General features: G+C 31.3%; 2 protein-coding genes across 2 annotated transcripts; both read right to left on the reverse strand.

Moving 5' to 3' along the window:
- Positions 1–1444: 1444 nt before the first annotated feature.
- Positions 1445–4761, reverse strand: LOC111023585 (uncharacterized). The gene is made up of 3 exons (XM_022301054.2): positions 4366–4761; positions 3438–3587; positions 1445–1881 (listed from the first exon to the last, which is right to left on the reverse strand). The coding sequence occupies exons 1-3, from the start codon at positions 4714–4716 to the stop codon at positions 1696–1698; spliced, it is 687 nt and encodes a 228-aa protein (XP_022156746.1). The 5' UTR covers positions 4717–4761; the 3' UTR covers positions 1445–1695.
- Positions 4762–10904: 6143 nt separating this feature from the next.
- LOC111023591 (uncharacterized) lies at positions 10905–11276 on the reverse strand. The gene has a single exon (XM_022301059.1). The coding sequence runs from the start codon at positions 11274–11276 to the stop codon at positions 10905–10907; it is 372 nt and encodes a 123-aa protein (XP_022156751.1).
- Positions 11277–11612: the final 336 nt, after the last annotated feature.

An 11612-nucleotide genomic window follows, 5' to 3' on the forward strand; every position in this document is an offset into this window, starting at 1 on the left:
CGTACAAACAATGGCGTACAAACAATGGCGTACAAACAATGTCGAACATACAATGACAGTCAGAAAACAAAGACAGTCATAAAGATGTCGATCGTCACCCGTCATGGTTATTCTTTCATGACGGCATCATGGAAAACGCTATACATGACGGGCAATGCCCGACCTTAAAAGGGTCGTTTCATGACGGCCATGTCCGGATGGAAAGAAAATATACATGACGGGCAATGCCCGACCTTAAAACTATCCGACATGAAAGGGAAACAAGGACACTCGTACAAACAATGGCGTACAAACAATGTCGAACATACAATGACAGTCAGAAAACAAAGACAGTCATAAAGATGTCGGTCGTCACCCGTCATGGTTATTCTTTCATGACGGCATCATGGAAAACTCTATACATGACGGGCAATGCCCGACCTTAAAACTATCCGACATGAAAGGGAAACAAAGACACTCGTATAGATGTCGGTCAGTGACCGACATGGTTAATAATTAATGTTGGGCAATGCCCATCATGAATAGCAGATTTGTTGTAGTGTGTTTTCAATGATTTCATGGTAGGTATACAGTATATTTCGTTTATTTCTCAAATTTCAATTCTTTAATTTCTCTTATCTGAGATTCATGCTTCCTTATTACATAATATACCCAAAATAAAAGGTCGATAAAGTAAATAATTTAAGAAAAAACACACAAAATTGTTGTTGTTTTTTGTTTTTGTTTTTGTTTTTAAATTGACAACAAATAAGAATTGTCTCATTCAAATGAATTTTGCATAGAAATATGAGTCATTCGTCGTGCACTTCAATTTTTGTGTTCTGTCTATTTTATTTTAATTTTTCTAATATCAAAACACTATTTTTAACTACCAAAGATTATCTTAATATACTTCACTGCACTGTTCATTTTTTAAATTTTCTTATAGTTTTGTTTCCATATTTAGTTTAGTTTTGGTAAGAAAGTTGTAATAATGGTGCCCGTAAGTATAAATTTTATTTTCTAATTATTTTTATATTTAAATGGTATAGTATCATTTATATTTATCTTTTCAAAAATCACAACAAGATATTTGATATTTCAATTTTAGAAAGTAGTAATAAACAAGTAATTTTATTTATTCCCATCATTTAGTATTTAATTATAATTTTGACTATCTAACAAATTAATTCATGTTTGAGTTTTTAGTTACATAATTTATTTAATTTATTTTGTCTTAATTAAGAATAGATTTGCTTATCTTTAAATTTATAAAAATATCTCTAATTAAAATTTAATAACCACATTAATTATTTCAAATTTATATTAGATTCGATGTTTTTTATACATCTTATTTTATTGTCTTATTTGGAATATTGTCTATTTTTTATTGGAATTGTCCTAGAATAATTTTATATTTTATTTGAAAAACTAAAAATTAGTACCATTTAAAAATTGTGTTGAGTTGTTATTCTATAGGTTAAATTGTCACACACTATATTAAAATATTCAAAACCACGTGTATTGCACGTGATATATTAACTAGTATATATAAAAGACACATACACATGACATCATGTGATAGAATAAAACTCGATCCTTAATTTACAAAGTTCATGATCCTTACTTTTCTTTTTTCTTTTTCTTTTTTCTTTTTTCCTTTTATTTTTCTTTTTTGGCAGAGGAAATTGAGTTGAGAGGATGTAAATTTAAAAATCAAGGAACAAGATTAACAGAACAAGAGTCAAGAAAGCTAATCCAGGAGCCGTCGTCCTCCCCGGTGGCGTAGCTCCAAGACTCGACCGGCGAGGTGGTGAAGTTCTTGTGTTCAGTTTCTTCGTTTCTTGCAAATCGCCCTCTTATTCGCCTTCTACTATCTGCCAATGTCTTCCTACATTCGTACTGTAAAAATAATAAAATACCACTTTTAATTCATATTGAGACGGCAAGTTATGTAAACAAAGTCCCACATTGATTAGTGAAAGTGAATTATCATGATAGATATATATCCTTAAAGTTAACAACATTATAACATTGTGAAGATACTATAACGTATTATATATTATCCAAAGACTTATATTTTTTTGTTTTTTAATTTTTATATTCCAATTCTATTGATGAATTAAACATTTTAAATCATTTTCAGTTTAGCATTACCAAATTCGTAGCCTAAGATAAGAAGTCTTTACTGTTAATATACAATTATTATTTAAATATTAGGGAAAACAAAAGGATCCTTCACACATTTCAATACAATGCTATGATAGTTAAATATTAATGACATTAAGAATCAAACTAAAAAATTTACGGCATAACAAAAACTTTTTAATTTTAGAGACTAAACAAATACAACTACTAAAATGTATGGACTATGATGTATCCTCACACAAATGTCTGGAGACAAAAAAGAATCACTAAATACAAATAAAATTGTAAACTATTTAATTTTTTAAATAACTTTTTTTTTTCTTTTTTTCAAGAAAAAATGTGGGGTAGATTCAAACAACCTTCGAGATGAGTATCTTTAATCAACTGTGACAATTTCTTTAAATAATAATATATCTAAGAAAATAGGAAAATTTTCATTGGAAAATGGAAAATGGAAAAATACCACATCACTGCTGCTAGCTACATATGAATAGTAAGCCTATCCAATCATATATTTACTCCACTGAGATACATCTTGCCATTATTTATTCTCTCTCTTCCGCTTTCTCTCTCTAAATTATATTCATGTAGAGAGAAAAGCACTAAATATTTCAATTTCAAAGACGGTAAGATAACAATTTCGTTTTATTTATTTCTTTTTTTACGATAAAATGAACATTACAAACAATTTAAAAATTCATCATCATTATTGAAACCATATAAGTTGATCCTACATCGATACTAATTATATGATGTGATATATTACGATGACGTTTGTTATATTACGTTGGTCACACGTATGATTCATGAATTCATGCATTATCATCAAATATAGTATATTAAAAAACAAAAAACAACTTAAATGTTTACAGTACCTATATTTTGTTGGCCACCATTAAAAGCCAATTTAATAATATTTTGGTTTGTTGTAAAAACGTAATTGCATTTGCTAACTATTTCACGTTCTTTATTTTTTTCATTGAAAAAAAAAAGAAAGAAAACTTAATTTTGTTAGAAATGGAAAAAAATAAAAATAAAAAAATTCGAAAATTTTTATACAATTTTGGAAATGATTCAAAAAAAAATGGAAAAAAATTATTGACTAGTTTGCAAATGTTTAGTTTTTCAATAAAATTGAAAACTGAAATGTTCAAAGCTCTGAATTTTTTACAAGAGAGATGAATACAGTCTCTTACTCAAAAATTAGAAAAAGAAAATACAAAATTTTTATTGGAAGTCAAAATAAAAATGGGTAATAACCAATAATTGTGTTCTAGAAAATTATATACTAGGAAAAAAAAAAGAATTACCTTAATCTTCTTGTTAAAATTCCTCTGGTTTCTCTTGGTTTTATATCTCTCAATTCTCTCTCTCTTCTCTTCAGGGCTATACCGACAAGCTTTGGCCATTCCTTCGATTATCAGACTGCTCTCACTCGACCATCCCCTTTCTGCCCTCCCCTGATTATTCATTTCCACCATCATTCATCATTTTTATTCTATCTTATTTTTTATTCAAAATCAAAGGACTTATATTTTTTTAATTGATATTATTTTTCATATTGGGAAAATTATTTGTCCATATTATAAAATTATTTTAAATGTGGGAGAAATAATTGTTGCTTGACTATGAGTTTAAGACATGAAGGTTCTCGACCTAAGTTGAAAGTGACTTTTAAGGGGGAAAAAAACCATAAGAATACTTGTTCCTCTCCTTGCTCAAAATTTGAGAACTCTTCATATATTTTTTTGACAAAAAAAAAAAAAAAATACTCTCTTTTTCTAATTTACTCTATCCTAGTTGTCAAATTTTAGTACTAGCAAGTAAAAATAGGCCGATTAGACCTATAAATATAATTATTTATTTTAGTAATAGTTTTAGAAAACAATTGTGTTTATTGTAGTGAAAAGAGAAATACAGAAAAAGACACATATTTTTCTAATTATACAAAAGGTAAAAAATTATCAAATTTGTATAGGGAGTAAATATGAAGATGCGTGCTCATCGGTAAACATCTGGTTATCTATTGGTTATCCTTTGTACTCTTATTTTCAAAAGATAATTTTTCTTTTCTTATTTTCTTTTTGGGGTTGAAAAAGGAAATGAATGGTTATGCTGGAACTTTGAAGAAATACGGTAGAGTTAGAAAATAAATGGTGATTAAAGTTTTTTTGACTGCAAACAGTTATATGAAACAAGAGGTGAGATTTTGCAGTGAGTTTTGTGGAGCAAACTGACCTGCAAATCACCAGCGCTGTGAACCCTTCTGACTGGACCCAACGCCGAGAGCTGGAGGTCCAGTCCATGGCTGCTCAAGCTCCGCTGTATCAAGCCAGGTTGTGATGTCGGAGATCCGTTGCTACTACAGGGTCCGCTACTGCCGCTGTAACTGACCTCTGAGTTCAACAACCCTTCCGACTCGGGAACCGAGTCCAACTGGCACCTGAGGAGCTGGCAATATGCGGAGAGCGGCGAGGGAGAGTAGTGGGAAAGCGAGAAATTAGGGAGCGATGGGAAAGGTGGCAGTGGTGAGATGGCGATATCGGGGGAGTGGAGGTGGCAGAGAGCGGCGGCAGAAAGGCCGTGCATGACGCCGCGGCAGAAGAGAAGAGAAGAGAGAAGAGAGAATTTGGAGGAGTTGCGAGGCTTTTGGTTGTTGGGGTTTAAGTAGGAGAAGAAAAGAGAGATGACGTGGATGATGACGTAATCAGTTTGAGGAAGAGTTGACCTCTTTTTCTTTTCATGAGAATCCAATAGTAGTGCAATGACAATCTCTCTTCCCTAAGTCCCAACTCAAGTTGTTTTCTATATCTTTCTTTATATGCAAATTCTTCTCTCATTCATAATCTTTTTCACTAAAAAATAAAAATAATATCATCTTTCCCTTTCAAATAAATGAAAGAGATATAACTCCTTTCCATTTTTTTTAACTAGAGAATACATGTTTTCTTAATCACCCTTAAGTTTTTTACACGTTGAGAGGAATGTTGAAAGAGAAAATAGACGTTTTTTGTCGTTAAAATTGGAAGGTCACAATTTTGTGTTTTCAGTGACCTTTTTTTTATCAATGCCTCAATTTTGGTAGTGAAAATTTTTATGGCAGTTAATAAGAAAATTCTTGTTGACGGTGAATTACAATGAATATTTAACATCCAAAAGAGAAAAAAAATGATAAAAGTTTTTTTTTTCTCTTGAAAAATAAAATAGTTGTCAAAATTTTTGTTGGAGTTAATAAGAAAGTTGTTGTTGATGTTATTATTGGATCATTTAGGTGTGATAGATACTCTATATTCGATTCCTTCGAACATCCAGTTTTAGCGCCAAAAAATTCAAACGACCATTCAGTTCAAAAAAACAACATGAGCATAGATCTATGATAATTAACACCTACTCCTTTCCTTGAGGTCGAAGGTTCAAACTTTCGCACATCCAACTTGCTCTATTAAAAAACTTAGAAAGTGATATGTAAGTAAAACTAACTGTTGTGACATTTAAAAAAAAAAGAAACAAAAAGCAATAAAATTTTTATAAATATATATTTGTTTTATGTCATTTATCATAATTTCAGATACGAATATATAGATAATTTATCTCAAAATTCATATTTCGAGATGGAACCCCGTAAATATGGATAATTTCAAAATCGAAGACGTAAAATAATAAATTATTTATAACAAACCAAATATAAAAGAATCCTAAAAAACCAAAAAGAAAATACTGAATATGTTTTCTTTTTATTTCTTTATTAATTTTTTTTCCAAGAAGAGACAATTAGAAACCCCTTTTTGAAGTGATATAGGTGATTTTGATGGGCCTACTTGTGAGTTGGGGAAGATGCTGTTTGGAGGTCCCCCTCCCCTTATTCTCCTCATGCCCATTTGCATACAATACATTATATATCAACTCATTTAAAAAAAGCTATTCAAATTGAAAATCATCATGATTTGATCTTTCAAGTCAAGCATCTAAACTTGTAAACCTTAGACTTTCTTCAATATCTTTTATCTAATTAATTCTCTCTTTCTCTCTCTTCCCACTTTGGGCTTTAAATTTATTCCTCATTACCACATATAACATGAATGCATATTCATTCTACAAAACTTAGACCCAATAATACCACCAATCATTTTCATGCCATTTCAAAAAGGTAAATTGGGTTCTTTATGGTTATTTTGTTTGGTAAAAGTGAGAATTGTGAACTACCATCGAAAACCAACATTGTTATGAGAAAAAGTAACTTTTGGTTGTGATTTTATCTTTAGTTTTTGGTTTCTAAAAGTTGACATATAGTTGGCTAACAATTTATTTGATCTAATTTTTTTTTTTTTTTTACTTTTCAACAATGTTTTTAAAAATCTTAATCAAATTTAGAGCAGTGAATTAGCTTTTCTTGGAAAACGTAAAACTACAAAATTCGTTCTTCAGCTTTTTGCAAAGTTTCACTTACATCTTTTTAACTTTTGAATTTGATTATATTAAATTTCTATAATTAACATCATTATTTTAATTAATGTTCGTGAGATATATTGATTTAATCGATGAGTATAAATTAGATTATGTTAAGTCATTATTTTAATTAATATTTGTAAGATATATTGATTAACTCATGAGTGATGATATAACACAACATGATATAAGAGAAAATACTACAAGTAAGTGAGTTTTTTTTTTAATTTTTTTTTTGTATGAAGCGAAAATATGGAATATGTCTTAAATAAAAATTTGAAGCTCACACCTGTCATTTTGACTAGAATTTTATTTTTAAAGTTTTATTTGATATGAATCATAATTATTTTTAGTTTGAATCTTCATCCTTACATGTTGTTGTACTATTATTATATTAAACCTAGTATACTCGAATTACTGGTGAAAAAACAATTCCTCAAAAACATATGGTCATGTAACTATACTTTTGCGTAAAGATAAGTCTAATTTCATAGGTATATATGAGCTATTTTTATCACCGTGTTAGATATTAACCTGAGTCAAAACGTAACATTTTATAATTTCAATGATTAATCTATGATCTTTAGCAAACCACAGAGATTAAACTAATAATCTCGTGTAACTTAATAAAACTTCAATGTTTTTTTTTCTTCAATGGAGAATGAATATAATGTCCTAGCTTTAGAAGGGTAGGCACATTTTAAATTAGTGAGTAAAACTGAGGCATATGATTGAAGTGTATGAGGGTCACATGGGGAAGCATTAAAACTCTAGCTATGACAAGGGAAGTGGTGGTGGTGGTGGGGGCAATGCCTTTAATTTTTAATTTTTATTGTTTTGGTTTTCAGAAGAAAAAAGTCTTGTAAGATTTGACACATTATCATATTATTATATATTCATATGTTCATATTAATGGTAGTGGAACATTATTAATTAAACAAGGAACTACCTAGCTAAGCTAGCCTAGTAGAACAAATCAATTCATTAAGAAAGGGCCCGCTTTCAAATTCTCTTGTGTGCCTAATCATCCTACTGTTTCCACTTCTCATTTGACCCAATGCTATATGTGTTTTTTTCTCTTCTAGATGCTGCTTTTCTTTTGCAAATTTCTTGGGTTTTGTAAAATATATATAATGATGTTTTATTTAAAGTATTATTTTGATTATGTAATTTTGGTTGATTTTGGATACTAATACTTTTAAAACGGTGGTTTTAGTCCGTGCAATTTTAATTTTGATTCATTTTAATTCCTATACTTTCAAAAGGTTTGATTTAATATCATTTTTTCTACGTTACATTCAATATATTTATTAAAATATAACCATGAGTTTATATTAAATGGTTTCCATTATGGGTAGAATTTGTGTAAAAAGTTTGACAATAGAGATCAAAATGGTCACTTTTTTAAAATTACAAAAACCAAAACAAACATTTTGTAAGTATAAGAAGTAAATCGACGAAAGTTAAAAGTATAGGAACGAAAATGAACATTTAGAAAGTACCGGAGTTAAAATGAACCAAGTTAAAACTACGTGAACAAAACAGTATTTTAACGTTGTTGTTTTTATTGTTTTAAAATTAAACACTTGATGATTCTAGGACAACACCCTGTAATTAAATTTTATCCTTAAAACTATATTAAAGGTTGAGTTTAATTAAAAACCTTTCCAGTTGCAACTAGCAGAGTATTAAAAACAAGGTTTAGTCTCAACAATTTTGTAACTTTAGTTTTTAATTTTGAAGGGATGGTTGATCAAATTGAATATCTGATAACACGATTGTAACAAATTTTACAATTAAGGCAGGCTGTTTTTTGCACTCTCTTCTTTATTAGTTCTATAAGATCTAATATATAAGTAAAGACAACATTTTTATCGATGCGTAGTCTTCCTATTAAAATCGAAAGCATATCCAAATGAAGACTGCGTAAGGAGACGGAGAATCTGGAAAACTTTCAACAAATAAATAATCATAAAGTTGGATTCTGATGCAGTAGACTAAGACAAGTAATATTAAGTTATCTCCATAAGGTAGGCTTCCTCCCTGATAAATATCACTCCCCCACGAAAAAATCTAATGATCTCAAGCATTTCATAACATCGTCTTTATTTTAGATAAAACAAAATCAAATTGAGTAATACTTGATTTTTAAACATTAAATCATGTTAAGGATCCCTCATGAGAGGGACGTAACAATGGTTTATAATAAGACATGGGCTATTCCTCTAATAGTCAATTAGTTTTGAGATAGAACCTCATGAATATTAATATGGTATCAGAGTCCAAAACGCTCAAACGAGCAGATATGTTAAGGATCCTACGTTGAAAAGAGATGAGACTTAACATACTCCTCTCATAGCTAATTGGTTTTGAGATGAAACCCCATGAATATTAATATGGTATCAGAGTCCAAAACGTTCAAACGAGCAGATATGTTAAGTATCCCACGTTGAAAAGAGATGAGACTTAACATACTCCTCTCATAGTCAATTGATTTTGAGATGAAACCCCATGAATATTAATAAATCATAATCAGTCAAGAACAATTGTCTTCCATATTCGAGAATAATCATGAAAAGGGTCCAACCTTCAAACAAAATTAAAGTTTACGAGACGATTCAAATCACAGGAGTCCATATGTTAGGTAAAATGTAACTTTTTAGAGAATCTACGTGGTTCACGGCAGGGTCGGATGTAAGTTTTTGAGCTCGCTGAACTCTTGAATATTATATATGATTAGTATGTAAAAATCTAGTACTAGATAACAAATGTACCTTTGGCTTGGTGACGAATGAGGCTTCAGCTTCCTTCATTTGCTTGGGTTTGAGCTTGACTTACGACTATTTTACTTCCTTTTTCCATGATTAGTGAGATTTTCTCAAATTTTCTATACAAATATGTCAACTTTTAATTAAGGAAAAAAGAAGAGAATGTATAAGTTCATGGGACATTTAAACTCTAATTTAAAATTGGATAGCCATTACATAATATTTTTAAACTATAAATCCGAGTAAGTGACGTGTCGAGTGGCAAGGGAGATAGTGGGACAGGGGACCATCGGCGGTTGGAAACGTATACTTAAGGAGTACATTATCGCAGAGGGGACAGACTGGCATATGGCACAACCACGAGCTAAGTGTTAGGGATGTCCGCCCCTATTCGTCAGAATCCCGTACGAATTGAGGTACCTTTTCCAGTAAAAGATCTTTTAGTCATCTTGCCTTCAAGACAAGATTCACATGGAGGTAAGGAGTCATCTTCTAACTCACTTAGAAGTCAACTCTTAACAAATCTCCCAATCCTATTGAGATTTATGTGACCTAATCTTAAGTGCCAAAGATAGGTATTTTCTTTTGGAGAAGTTCTTTGATTTTTGTGTTGCGTTTTAACATTTTTAAACAACTCTGAATTTAAAATTGCTGTAGTTACGGTTGGTCTTAACACATATAAGTTGTTTTCAAGTTTTGCAGAACAAATGTTAACACCGTTTCGTGAAATGAAACTTCATTTAATGAAAAGGAAATAACATAACATTGTTCCAGCAGACAAGAAATTGAAATTAAGTTCCTCTTCATTTTATGATCTACATACACATTATCTAATAATATATATGTATTCTTGTCTAAAAACAACTTTAGGTCTCCCACTGCGACTGCTGAGACGACATCTCCCGTTTTGACTTTGAGAGTCATCTCCCCAGCATCAAGCTGCCTCCAGGAACTAATTCCCTGAAAAGAAAAACAAACATGGTTAGTGGCACCTGAATTCAGTATCCAGACAGAATCATCATTCTCCACTAAGCAAGTTTCAAGAACAAGTAAATCATATTTACCTTCTTTGGCTTTCTTCTTTTCAGCCAAGTATTTCGGGCAGTTTCTTTTCCAGTGCCCATCCACGTTGCAGTGGAAATATTTTCCTTTGTCTTCAACTTTCGCCTTGCCCTTCGTGGTAGCAGCAGTAGTAGTGGGGTCAGCTTTCACCCTTTACCATTGTTCTTCATCTTCTTGAAAGTCTTACTTCCAGAAGAAAAAAATGCAGATTTGGTTCCTCAGGTCGAACTTCGATGGAACCGTTTTGAGGTGACAACGTTTGTCTCCCCTTCTTGTCCCTTATTTTGCATAAGAGACTGAAAAATCTGTAGCTTATTTAAGAGCGTGGTAAGGTTGTACTCTATCTTGTTTATCACAGCATTGCTGTGAAACTGTAGTAAACTCTTTTGGTAGAGATTCCAAGATAAAGATGACCTGACTCCACTCATCTATGATAGTGTCGTTCACTTCAGCCACATTAAAGTGGACCATCATATTGAAAACATGTTCTCGATTTGATGTTTACTCTTTCATGCGGGAATTGTAAATGAACTTGAGGGCATCGTGTCGAGCTTGAATGGACGGCTGTCCAAACATGTCCTGCAACGAGTCCATGATCTCCCTTGCAGTGACCATGCTCTTATGCTTCTTGGCCAATACATTAGATATGGTTGCCAAGATGTAGATCTTAGCCTTGTCATTGGCCTTGATCCATCTGTCATAGGCATCCTGACTGGCTCGGGCTGCATTAGACGTGGGAGCTTGAGGACACTTCTCAGTTAAGACGAACCTAAGATCATCTACCACGAGTATCGTGTTAAGGTTCGTTTTCCATTGTGTGTAATTTTTGTCATTAAGTTTTTTGGCGGCAAGCAGGGCAATAGATTTAGACATGCTGAAATATAAACAAATCTATAGATACCACATATATCTCATATACTTGGTATATTTTATATATACACCTAATCCTCCCACTTAGTATTTTACAACTAGGGTTATTACTTAGGTAAAATCCGGCTAAATGAAATTATCTAAGTTTATTAGTTTACCCAATATAACTTTTATATTGGATTTATTTAACACTTAATGTTTTAGTTCATTAAACACTTTAACGAACTAACCACATTATTCCATGCTATAAAATATTGACTAATTCAACCCCCAGGTCGGTTCCCAAGTAGAGGTGTTCCCTTACGGTCAGCTTAAGTACCTCAACCTAGACAGAACCTT

This window comes from Momordica charantia (genome assembly GCF_013281855.1).
Source record: "Momordica charantia cultivar OHB3-1 chromosome 3 unlocalized genomic scaffold, Mcharantia_2.0 BLBB01000003.1, whole genome shotgun sequence".
Lineage (NCBI taxonomy): Eukaryota > Viridiplantae > Streptophyta > Magnoliopsida > Cucurbitales > Cucurbitaceae > Momordica > Momordica charantia.

Coding starts and splice junctions, on each gene's coding strand:
- LOC111023585 (XM_022301054.2), bottom strand. CDS start 4,716: ATGCACGGCCTTTCTGCCGCCGCTCTCTGCCACCTCCACTCCCCCGAT. Junction 3,588..4,365: donor ACAGCGCTGGTGATTTGCAG/GTCAGTTTGCTC, acceptor ATGAATAATCAG/GGGAGGGCAGAAAGGGGATG. Junction 1,882..3,437: donor ATTTTAACAAGAAGATTAAG/GTAATTCTTTTT, acceptor TTATTTTTACAG/TACGAATGTAGGAAGACATT.
- LOC111023591 (XM_022301059.1), bottom strand. CDS start 11,276: ATGTCTAAATCTATTGCCCTGCTTGCCGCCAAAAAACTTAATGACAAA.